This window comes from Aythya marila (genome assembly GCF_965140915.1).
Source record: "Aythya marila genome assembly, chromosome: 4".
Taxonomy (NCBI): Eukaryota; Metazoa; Chordata; class Aves; order Anseriformes; family Anatidae; genus Aythya; species Aythya marila.
This window is the reverse complement of record NC_139045.1, coordinates 76,218,874-76,231,369: the sequence shown is the minus strand read 5'-3', so window position 1 is coordinate 76,231,369 and position 12,496 is coordinate 76,218,874. Positions and strand designations below refer to the sequence as shown.

Below are 12,496 nucleotides of genomic sequence, written 5' to 3'. Positions count from 1 at the left end.
CTTGAACCTGGATGTCCTGACAGATACAGCAAGCACACTGTGCAGCTTGACAGCAGCCCAGGGTGATAACAGCAGCAGAATTATGGGGATATAACGTCCAACTCCAACGTTGTCATGTTGGTCCTGAGAACAAAAACCTCGGAGGTGAGCAGAAAAGATGAATAAGGTCATTTGAGAACTAAGGAGCTCACCGCAGAGTGAGCTGATGTGGAAGCGTCAATCTCGGTTATGTTATGGGATTTCCACGGCTGTGAGATGAGAGTAGCCTGGGTCTGCCCACCTCTGCTAATGAGCCTTTTATTTTTTCCCTGGTTTCTCTTCTGGTCTGATTTTAGGAGCACTTCTGGAGCTTGGACAAGACAGAAAATAAGATTCCGCCGCAGCTTATCTTCCAGATCTGGGACAACGACAAGTTCTCTTTTGATGACTACTTGGGTAAGTCAGGAGAGGTTTTGGGCTCCGTCCCCACCGAGGCAGACACAAAGGAAACAATTACTGAATCTTTTTAGGACACAAAGAATGTGCACAAGACCAATTTAAGCCACTGAGCAGGATCTGATGACAGCCTAGGCTCAGGACTGGTGATAACTGGTTCCTCTCAGCCAGATTCCCAGTCTCTGCCAGCAGCAGCCTTTTCCTGGGCTGACCTGAGCTCTCGAGAGCATCACCAACTCCAAAAGGGCCCCAGTTTCCATGAGAAGAGATTTTATCCTTCTCAGTGGGGGCACTGAGAGGCTGCTGACCCCACTACAAGAGAGCCCCCCGCCAGAAACAGCAGCAGTGTTGTCCTAATTTCCAAACCTCTCCTAGTTCTCTTTTAAAATCTCTTTCCCCAGTTTTCCATGATTTGATCTGTGCTGAAGTGTGCTCATCAGGGCTAACCTTGTGCTTGAGCTGCGACCCCCGGGTAGGATCACCATCCTGGCTAGCCTGACTTGGGTTAGACATGAACACAGCTTCATCTGTGGGGCACTGCCAGCTTTGTTCATCATCCCCAGAAATCCAGGTTTAGGCCAACTGAAAATAAAACAAGAACATCCAGTAGGAAAGAGAGTGGAGCCATGCAGTAGATTATCTGTGCAGAAACTGGAGGCTCCAGCATTATTATTATTTTTTTTTTGGTTGGACATTGTTCTACCTTTCTTTGTGTCACCCCCAAAAAAATCAAACATCAAAAGCTTCAATGTGGTAGTATGTGATGAAGATCCTTTCAAATCCTCTCTTTGATTAATTACGTGGGCTGAGTGCCAAGATAACCTTTCACAAGGTGTGTTTTCAGTTCTGGCTCTACTCATCGTGAGTTTTTGTTCACTCACCCCTATGACTGCCAACAGTGAATTCTCTGCAAATTTCAGCAAACAAAAGTGGTTCTCGGGTTTTGTAAAGCACATTTCATTAAAGGACCTCAAAAGCGTGTTTCACAACAAACCCAATCCATGCTGTTATTGCCATTACTCCCAAGAAACTGCGGCACAGAAAAGGTAAAATGCAAACAGGCTCCTGCCTGTGCCACCCAGTGTAAAAGGCTGCTGGCTGTCAGCTGGGCACCAGGAACAGCCCCTGTGCTTGTCCCTGGCCTTTCCCAGCCTAAAGGTAAATTTCTGTAACTGGGAATTAAATGCTGGCACTCCCAGCTAACGCTTGAAGAATTGAGCTCAGATTTCCTAAAGGCTAGAAAAAAGTGCTAATTGTGGGGTTGTTCTTTGTACAAAGAGGAAGCTGTCATTTTTTGTGGGATATTATTCTTATGTAGTTTGCTGCAGTTACTAACCTTGGCGTGGCAATAACATAACCTGCTTAGAGATCTGTGAGTCTCCTGACTAATATTCATCTACTTGACTGCCCTGTGGATGTGGACAATCTGAGTTTTACCTAAATCTCCTAGTCCTCTCTGAAAATCCTAGCTTGCCTTGTTGACCTCAGTGCAAGCCATCCAACGTTATAGCTGCATACAGTCAGCAGATGTTTTACAGCCTCTTCTACAAGGACTTCATGGCTCAGGTCTTCCGAATGGTGATGCTCCCACAACGGTGATGCTGAGTGCTTGAGCTGTAGGCAGAGCCACGAGCTAAACCCAGTGCTGTGCTTGGAAAATCAAACCAGACTGAGCCTGCTCCCTCCCGTGCTGTGTGGGTGTCTGCCCAAGCTGCTGGAGGGTGCTGCAGCGGGTATTTCTTCAGGGGAATAGTCCTTGGGTTAAGGACCTGTTGTGCTTTCCTCCCTGCAGGCTCCATTCAGATGGATCTCAACAGGATGCCCAAGCCTGCCAAGACCGCAGAGAAGTGCTCCCTGGAGCTTGTAGATGAGAGCTTGTCCTCAGGTCGCTTCGTGTCCCTCTTTGAGCAGAAAACCGTCAAGGGCTGGTGGCCCTGCGTTGCTGAGCAGGATCAGAAGAAGATCCTGGCGGTAAGGCCTTTTGCACCCCTGGGTGTCCTCTTTGTGCTTTCTCTCTGGGGACTCGCTCAAAGTGTTGAGGAGGAGCACGGCTGGGCAGGCACACGGGGGAAGTCATGGCCAGGGCAGGGAACCCAGTCCTGGCCTGCAAATTTCGCAAACCAGACCAGATCCAAACTGGGTTGTTTCCAGGATTTGCTCAGCAACATGCACACGCCTCAAAGTAAATTGTTTGTTCTGTTAGATTTTTTGCTGCTGTTTTTGGAACATGCCACCTCATTTGACCTCACCACGACTATTCTTAATGCTTTTGTCTTGCGACAAGTACAAGGGAAGGGGTTCGACTGTCAGACAGATGCACCTAAATCCAAGTGTGTGGGCTCCAGCTGGAGTCAGTGGGGACCATTTGATGCAGGTGAGGGAGGCCAGGCAGCAAATTAAGTCGTTCACCAAAGCTCCCTGAGTCAGTTGCCTAAACTTGGCTGTCGATGGTACCTGAGATGCGGTGGGATATCTGCTGAGATCATCACACTGGGCAGGTGAGGGATCTGTATGAAATTGCTCTTGCTGAGCTCCTCAAGGTCCCTGCAGGTAGTGGCTGTGCTACGGTCAAAGTGCTTTTTCTTTCCCCCGTTTCTTTTCCCCAACATGCCTTCATTTCTCACTTTTCTGCTTATTTACATGCTTGGTTTTGTTTAACCCCCGCAGGGCAAATTGGAAATGACTTTGGAAATCGTGGCCGAACAAGAGCATGAAGAGCGGCCAGCTGGCGTGGGTCGGGATGAGCCAAACATGAACCCCAAGCTGGAGGACCCCAAGTAAGAGCATCTTCAGGGGAAAAATAACCACGGGGGCACAGAGTTCTCAAGGAGGAAGCTGAAAAGCTGGGTTCCCAGTCTGAGGTCTGCCATCTGCACGGGGCTTGCTCCCACGTAGGCTCTGCTGATGCTCAGACGTATGAGCTGAGACAGTCCAGGGGGGCTGGGAGGCCAGTCTGGACCTCCAAAAAGGCCATTTAATGTAGTTCACACAGGGGGATGTGGGTTTCCAGGGGGAGCAGCCAACTCTTACAGCGAGGAGCACTCCTGGGGTTGGGATCCAGCAGGATGAAGGTACCACGAAGCTCACTCAGCAGTGACCTCAATTTATTTGGCTGCAGGCGCCCAGAGACCTCCTTCCTGTGGTTCACCTCCCCGTACAAGACCCTGAAGTACATCCTGTGGCGGCGGTACAAGTGGGTGCTCGTCCTGGCCATCGTGCTCTTCATTTTGCTGCTCTTCCTGGGGATCTTCATCTACGCCTTCCCGGTACGAGGGGGCTGGGAGAGGAGAGGGGGGCTGAGCAAGGTCTCAGTTGCTCCCCCAGCTCTCCAAGGTTGCTCAGCCGCTGTGCTGACAGAGGTCCTGGTGTGGGTGGCTGCGAAGTCCCAGGGAACAGCCCTGTGACATGCCAGAAGGGGGTCTGTGCTCCTGCTGTCTGCCCCTGGGTGCTCACATCCTTGTGTTTCAGTCCCAGTAAACCCAGAGGTTAACTGGGGGTTTCCAAAGAGGTTTGAGCTGCCGATGTCGGAAGAGTTGAGCGCTGGTGGGAAAATCCCCGACGAAAAAGCAGCCTAATTAGAAATACAGCCATTTTACAGGGCTGAGCAGTGGCAAGAAATGGATCGGGCTGTAATTGCTTAAAGATGCAGGGGAGTTTATAGGCATCCAGGCAGCCCCGTCGCTCATTATCAAGGCTTGCAGCACGTTATACCAATGTAACATCTGAAACGAGAGGGAGGGTTTTCACCTCGTTAATCAAGCAAGTGGCTTTTTCTTGCCTCGCTGTCGGTTCCACTGGCAAAACAAAACAAATAAATAACGGAGCCCTGGCCTTCCCATTTGGCTTGGGATGGGTTTCTGTATCCTCCTCTGTTTCTACAGCACTGGCATAATTCATGCCGGCTCTTGGATGCTTTTTCCCCTCCTCCCAGACTGATAAGAAAAATGACCCGCCTCGCTCTTTCCAGCACTTAACAAATTCTGCTCCATGTATATGATTTTTTTTTTGTTTTTTAAAGAAAATAACTCATTGGGGTAATTTATAACTCCATGCGAGAGAACGTGGTTGCTTTCTGCAGATGGCTTTGTGCGCTCGCAACGCGCAGCCGACGAGCGAGGTGTGGAATTTCTCCTCGCCATTGTAATCACTTTCAGATGAGCTGACGTTGTGCATGCTTGGCTGTTCCCATCTCAAAAACGGGATGGGATTAGATCACGGCTCTCCCCGTATCCCTGCATCATGGGGTTCTTCTGCTGGAGAAACGATTCCCGAGGTGCTAGGTAGTGTGAAGGAGGAAATAATCGTACGAGTGCCCTTCCCTGCACTCCCAGCCCTTTGCCTGCCATGCAGCAGCAACCGAGCCTTTGTGACCAAGAAGAACTCAGAAAACTTCAGTGCTCCCCTGAAGCTGCAAGTGGCTTTGCAGCCGTTCCAGTGGTGTCATATAAAAACAATGTTGAGAGAAGCAAAAAATTCACAAACTATAAATATTGATTTACGCTCATTATTACTTGGGATTTTTCCCCGTTTCCTGGCTAAATGTTGTTGTATTTAATTTCATTTTGGTTGGGTCAATTTTTAGTCATATTTCGAATAAGTAAGGCCGTGTTTCATGGAATTTTTCAGTTTTTTATGTGTTTGGCCAGCTTCCCCTAGATTTTTGAGGTCACTGGTTCTGTATCTACCCAGAGATTTAGTTGCTTTCCCATTTCATCCAGCAGTGCATTTGGCAGTAGCGCTGGTGGTGGTTTGCTGTGAAGGGTGCCCCTGGTGTGCTGACCTTTGGCAGAGCTCACCATTACATCCCTGATTAAAATGCACCAAAAAGCAACCAAAAAGCAACCAAATGCACCAAAAAGCAACCCCTCCTCACTTCTTGTCTGATTTGCATGCTGGTGGCACCGTCAGGCCCTGTTTAAAATCAGAGCTGTGCTCTGCTGGGTGCTGTCTACGTGGTCCTGGCACCCTGCAGGCAGCTCTGGGGTCCCATGCTGCAGGTGGGGGGCTTTATGTGCACCCTGTCCCTCTCCAGCTGGGCAAGGGTGGTGGCAGGAAGACCTCAGGGGAATCCCATTAGGGTCCACGGACCCTCAGTCTAAGCAGGCTGGGGGCAAAGACCCCAAAAGGCTGCTACAGGGGGCACCCAGAGGTGCAGGTATTCTTCTTCTGTTTCTCCTATCCTTTTTGCTGTGACTTGGTGTGAACATCTCATCTGCAGCTTTCTGCTTGTTGGGAGCTTCTCCAGGACCTCCAGGGTCCTTCCAGTGGTTGCTTCTCAGGAGATGGTCCTCAGCTGGGCAGGGGTCTGGGAAACACATGCCCACCACGTGTCCTGGGAAAGTAGTGGTTCCTCTGCCATCCCAGAGAGATGGGAATGTCACCTGAAAATGAACCCGGGGCATTTTCATTGGCCTCTGGTATGAAAATAAGATTTTTTATTTTTATTTCATCCTATCCCTCATTCAGTGATGAAAGCCTCAAACCACAGTCCCGGCTGTGTGGTCGAAGTAGCTGGGACGTCAGAGTGAACGGCCTGTTTGAGAGCCTCGTGCTCCCACCTGAAGCAGTGACGGGCTGTCCGTGGTCCCCGACAGTAGTTCCCAAATACGTGGGTCCCAAAAGCTCAGGTTTTTCAGTGAATATGAAGAAAATGATATCTCAGTCTTGTTCAGAATAATCATTGAGCGGTGTTGTACACCCCCAGGAAGTATTTTGCTCATTGGGCAGAGAAATAAAATGTTCTGCAAAATTTAGAGCTAATTCAGGGAGTTGGAAACCTTTGAAGATGGTTTGTGCTTTGAATCAGAGAATCAGAGAAGGTCCCGAGTTGAAGTGAGTGAAGAATACCCCGTGCAGAGGTGAGGAGGGTCTGGGGGAGCTGTGGGGTGATGAGGAGGTTCACCAGGACCCGTGGGGAGCTGGGAGTGCTGCGGGATGGGAAATTTAGGCACAGGTTCCTAAGAAATTGGTTGTTGTTAGTGCAGCTGTTTACAGAGCAGCTCCTTTGAGTGGGTGAGAGGCCACTTCCAACTGGAAGGCCCTTTGGGTTTGGGTGGAAAACTGCGTGGTACTGCAAATTTCCATAAAAAAAGACTGTCTTGTTTTTACAAAAACAGGGAAAAATGCTGAAAATCCGATATTCTGAGGTTCTTCGTTTTTAACTGGGGCTTTTCCACCCTGTCTTAGTGTCAGGTTTCTCGCCGGCTTGCCTCAGCTCTCTTTGCAGAGCGTTTGTCATTGTGGTCTGTGCAAGCTGGGGCACTGGGAATGGCATTCCCCGGATGCTTCCTACGTGATTTCCTTAGGCAGGCCTTCGATCCAACCTGACATCAGGAGACTTTTTCAACAACAGACATATAATGCGACCCAGTAGCTGGATGTCGGAGTTAGAGGACCTATTCCAGTGGAAATAGGACGCTAATTTTTGAGACCAAGGTTAATTCACCATTGGAACGGTTTGCCAAAGGTTGTGGTAAAGTCTTCATTGCTCCAGGCATCCACGTATGGAGGTTGAATGTCTTTCTACCAGATAATGCCCTAATTCCACCCCATGCCCCTGTCCAGCAGGACATCCATGGCGTGATGGGGGCCTTTTGGTGAGGATTGCTGACTGTGGTGGGCTTTTCCTCCACTGGTACCACCACCAACATGAGCTCTGCCTCTCTGGGGGAATGCTTAGGGAAAGTCTTGGGATGAAGCTAGACACAAAGTCAGAGGAAAAGGTTATAAAAGTCCAGCCTTGGCTTCTGCAGCCCCAACGCACAGGGAATATTGCGGTGAAGTTATCTCCCCGGAGCAGGGATTATTGTAAAGATTTTAGTGGCTACCACCATAGAAAAATGTAGCGCGGCTTCCAGCTGGAGTCAGCTCTGTTTTGCAGCACCATGAAAATGTTTACTACCTTTTAAAGCTCTGTTTGTGTTCTGCAAGCCCAGTGTTGCTTCCATCGCCATTAATTCTAATTACAGCTTGCTTTCTTCGCTGATTGATAATCCTGCTTGGCTTTCAACACTTCGTTAATACAAATTCATAGCTGGACAGAAAACTTGCTACCCTCCAGAATGCAACCAGTCAAATCATAAAAAATAGAAGCATTTTGGAGGAGAGACTCCGAAAGACAAATGGATGGATAATTAATTCGAAGGTTATATTCCACTGGAGGCTTTTCTAATGACTTCTGGTAAACTGCCCTAAGTTTCCTTGCCTGATTTATGGCATTATTAGAAATCCTCAATTGGCAAACTGCCCCATAATTTGCTACACGTTGTAATTTATCAAGATGCTTTTGGTCAGGCTTTACTTGTGTTGTTTTTATTCTCTCCCCTCCTCCAAAGAGCTTGCTGGTAAACCAGCGTTATGCTTTGTTTCCAGATACTTTTTTTTTTTTTTGTTAAAGCACCGGAGTGATAGAACATCCTGTACCAATTAACTTCAATATGCTTGGGAGGCTCCTTCCAAGCTGGCCAGTATGTGGTTGCGGGTGTTTGAACCAGAGCTACTTTAAATATAGCTCTTTCCAAACAGCCCAAGCATGTGTCTTTGTCTGTACTTTTCGCTGCGGTCTTGATAAGAGGCATTTACACAGCTTAGCCTTTTTTTTTTTTTTACAGCGTTGTCATCTTTCAAGGAAGGAATTAACACGTGTAATAGGCCAAAATGCCGGAACACCTCATTTTCCATGGCAGCCCCATGCTTCACTGCACTGTAACAGGGGCAGCAGAGATCCCAGGAATGGTCACGGGAAGGTCTTGCCTGGGGTGTCTGCGCTCAGGAGCCAAACTGCACCAAACGCTGGTGCTGAAACAGATGGCTGAGACGTTGAGGGACACAGACAGGGCAGAGAAAAAAAAATCCAGCAGTAGGTTTGCCTTCAACAATTGCCTTTGGCAGACTCCTTGGAGGCAGTCCATGGACCCGCAGGCTAGGCTTGTGCTGAGAAACAGACCCAGGATGGTGCAGGGCTGGGGGACCGCTCTGCAGATGTCCTGGCACAGATGCCTGGGGACCAGGGCCAGGGCCCGCTTCCAAAGGGTCCACCCCAAAGGGCAGAGCAGACAAGGTCACCTCTTTTGGGGGACAGCGAGCCTTCAGGATATGAAGGCAGGGCTTGAGTAGTGAGTACAGCATCAGGGATCAGAGCAAGGAGGGAGGTTGCAGCCGGGCACCAGGAGGATGCTGGTGGGGAGGTGGCATGTTGCTGCAAGGAATGGAGATGGGGAAGTCAATCTTTCAGTTCTAAACTGCCAGAGGGAAGATTTAGATTGGGTACAAGGAAGAAATTATTTATGTTGTGCGTGGTGAGGCACTGCACAGGCTGCCCAGAGGAGTCCCATCCCTGGAAGTGCCCAAGGCTGGGCCGGATGGGGCTGGGGGCAGCCTGGGCTGGCGGAAGGTGCCAGTGTTTGGACCTGATTTTGTTTAAAAGTCCCTTCTAACCCAAACCATTCTGTGATTCTATGATTGAGTGATCTTAAAAACTGCTGGAAGGGGCAATCAAAGTCCAGGAGTGACTCCTGGAGCTCATCCCTCTCGCCCATCCTGAGCACAGCCCGCCCTGCAGTTCTGTACCACGATCCAAAACATGCTTTGACGTCCACTTGCTGCCCTGCTCTACCTGCTTCAAATCAGCCTTTCTCTGCCTTGTTTTTCCGTTCCTCTAGAACTACGCTGCTATGAAACTGGTGAAGCCTTTCCAGTGAAGCTGTGCTGGCAAACGCATGAAAGGTCCGGTGCCTGCCTGGGGATTTTGGAAGGAAGCTGGGGCTCTGCACTGGATCTCATCAGCAGATGGAGCTGGAGATGGGGCAGCCTCTCTCCAGCCCAGGCTGCTGCCAAAATGAAGACACGACTTTCCCCAGTGCAGAAATCCACCTGCAGCACTCACCTCAGAAGCAGTGCGTAAATAAGACCTGCTCAGAGATATTTCTTATTTCCTTTTTTTTTTTTTCTTTTCTTTTTTTTTTTTTTTTTCCAGTTAAGCTGTTCTGATCTTGAAAGCTTGAACACCAATGCAAAGCTGAAGAGGGTGGGTGAGAAAAGGACCTTTTCATGTATAGCCCGTGAGCACACAAAGATGCAGCAGACCTTAGAGGGGGAGCTTTGGGCTGCTGGCGCAAGCAGCGTGTGCCTGCTAAAATCTCTCAGGTTCTGAGCACACTTTTCTTTGCACTCCGAACAAGCCTTAGTTTTCCTTTGCCGTGTAATGTGTATTATCTGGTTTATAATATATAAAGTTTACCAAAGATGGAATGTGCTGCACAGCCTGGAACCCTGGGCTCTTAAGTTGCCTTCCCAAAGAGCAAAAGCCATGAGACAGAGGACCCAGGGGAAAGGCTCTGAGATCCAAAACCGGGGTTGGTGGCAATTGCTAAATCAGAGCAACTGTTGAATTTTGCTCTCGTGAAGGACTGCACAGTCTGGCCTGTGTGTTTTGGAGCTTCTTTTTCCCCTCGGTGGCTCTTTCCCCTCCAAGTGCCTCCTTTCCAAGCCAGTGCTGCGGTGGCAGAGAGCGCGGGGCCAGGCTGAGCCCTGTCCCGAGAGCAGCCCCAGAGCAAAGCAGGGCACAGGGGCTTTGCCTTCCTGCTTTTCCCTGCCAAATGCAAGCCCTGCAGCCACAGCTCAGTGACATATCGGTCTTTTTTCTCCTGTGCTCCCAAACATGCTTAAGCAAAGCAGTACAAAAAGCAGACTGCAGGGCAAGCTGTGAATCTCGCTGCTGCTGGGTGCTAATGGGGCAGATAACCCACGGCTTTGGAAGCAGGCTCCTCTGCTTTCTGCTTTGTGAACAAAATATTATACTGCATATCCTGCAGGTCTTGCCCTGCCACAGAGCAGCTATGGCAGGGCTGCGATGGCAGCACTGGGACATTTCTGCTGTTCCCTGTTCCCTCCTGTCCATCCGTCTCTGCTGCTGCAATCCCATGGAGCGATGTGGACTGAGAGGGACTTCTAGTTATTAATAGCTCTGGCTCATGTCATGCTAAGATGCTCATCAAAGCAGCATTACTCTTGAATTTTCATCCTGCATCCTCTCACCCTACAAGGAGCCATCTCCCAGCACGGGGCCACCAAGTGTGAAAGCAAACGTCCCCGTGCGAGACAGCCGTGCTGCTGCTCTGCCCCTGCTCGGTCCCCCCGCAGGACCTGGTTCTGCCTTCAGCAGGACGAGGCACGGCTGCCTCGGGTCCTTTTGACCCCAAAAGCTCAGCATGACACGTGAGAACAAGTAGCAGTGAAAAGTGATCCTGGGGGATCAGAGTTCCTCAGGACAAACTGTGCTGGTGTAAGCTCCTGCCCCGCTCCAGCAAGCCACTTAAGCCTGTTCTTAGCAGGAGGCAGGGAACAAGCACATGCCTAATTGCTTTGCTGGATGGGGATGCGATGCGTTGAGCATTAAATCCCTTGTTATTCAGTACTGTAACAGCACCCAGATTGTCCAGGGCAGCTCTCTGCCACGTGTGAAGACAGCGTCTTTGACATGGAGAGCATGCAGCTATAAAACCTGTCCTCACTGCAGAGGTTTGGCTCATCCAGCATCCCCCTTCCAAAAGCAGCTGGTGCTCAGCTGGTGGAGTCGACTCTGGGCTTTCCCACCCCAGGGTGGGTGTTTCATTTTACTGGCACAGTTAAGTGCTTCATGTTGGCATTTGTTCATTTTTTTTCCCAACCCTCACTCGCACCCACACCCCATTTATTAGCTGCTGCCAGGCTACCAGGTCTCAGTCATTTTTTTTCTGTGACGCTTCCCTGCTGAGGATCCGGTGAGCTGAGGGCAAATGGTGCTGGGGTTTGTGCCTTTCTGAACGAGTTATAATTCTGTGAAAATGCTGAAAATGCTGGTGTGGTTGGTCCTTGCACCTCTTCCACCATCACCCAGCTCTGCCCAGGGGTCTGGGTATCTTGCTGCCTACCTGCATGCCTCGCTCTCCCATCTGCAGTGGGAAATCAGGCCTGGTATTTCATTTATTTGTTTCAATTTGCAGAGTCTGTAAAGTTTCCCATTGTGGCATTATTGCTGCATGACCCCCACCTGTTTCAGAAACACAGTCTTGGTGCCAGGACCCCCAAAAAAAGTTTGAGTTCAAAGCTTGAGTTCAAAGCAGTGCTCATACCTGGATGCTTGCCATCCAGCCTGCCACAACCACCGCTGCCTATCCCGGCACAGACAAGCAACCCTACCCAAACACACCCACGTGCCACCTCCCAGAGCCTCTCCCAGTATGAAACCTTATTTTATTTCCCAGACCCTACCAGCAGCTCTTCCCTGGCAAACCAGAACGGGTTGTCAGTGGTGTGAGACCAGGATCCAGTGGAAAAGGAAAGGGTTACATCCCCACATGCCATACTCTGTGTTCCCAAACCAGGCTGCAGAGCTGATTTTCATGCCAGGAAGACTCCGTGGGCCTGTGGTGGGCAAAAGCAGGTCTGAGCATCTGACAACATCAGCTCAATCTCATTTTTTTTGCTGCTTGAACAGCCACAGCCATCTGTTCGCCTGGCAGTGAGCCCTCTGTAGCTGGGTTAAGTCTCTCCACCGGAGCCAGCCGGGGGTAGGAGCTGTGTGAAGTCCGTCCTGTGCCTCCCTGTTATTTGGGATTTGGACAATTTGGGGTTTGGATGATAGCCGGATGATGTCTGTATCACCTGTCTATGCCTTATATACAATAACGCGAATTTCACTGTGGTTACAAATGAAATGCTCTGAAACCTTCTATCTCCTTGTGTGTTTTTTTTTTTGAGTTGATGGAATTAGGGCGCCTTCCCTCCCTGTTGTGGGGATGCAAAAACGCAGCTGGGAGGAACAGGACGGGGCGTGATGGTCACTGTGCTCCTCTTTTCTCACCTCTTTGCTAATGTTGCACAGGAACAGAAGCTCCCTTTTTTTTTATAAACCCAGGCACCCAAAATAAGCCTGCTAAAAGCCAGCAGTGACTGGGGAGAAGGTGGAGGGCTGGGGAAGAGGAGAGGGCAAGAGGCTCCCAGATTTCACCCTCTTGCAGCAAAGGGGATGGCAAAAAGAATTCACTGCCTCAGGCAGGTTTGGGAGGGAGAGGCTGGAGGG

General features: G+C 49.9%; 1 protein-coding gene across 9 annotated transcripts in view; it reads left to right on the top strand.

Annotated features, from left to right (window-relative positions):
- Positions 1–12,179, top strand: part of DYSF (dysferlin) — a gene marked incomplete at its 5' end in the record, with an annotated part of 84,071 nt that extends 71,892 nt beyond the window's left edge. For all 9 annotated transcript variants that reach the window (XM_082758865.1, XM_082758867.1, XM_082758860.1 and 6 more), the window contains 5 exons: positions 336–435; positions 2,228–2,406; positions 3,103–3,212; positions 3,554–3,701; positions 9,096–12,179. In XM_082758865.1, the coding sequence (XP_082614991.1) occupies positions 336–435; positions 2,228–2,406; positions 3,103–3,212; positions 3,554–3,701; positions 9,096–9,134 (576 nt within the window). In that variant the 3' untranslated portion in view covers positions 9,135–12,179. The remainder of the gene's footprint in view (positions 1–335; positions 436–2,227; positions 2,407–3,102; positions 3,213–3,553; positions 3,702–9,095) is intronic.
- Between the last annotated feature and the right edge of the window lie 317 nt (positions 12,180–12,496).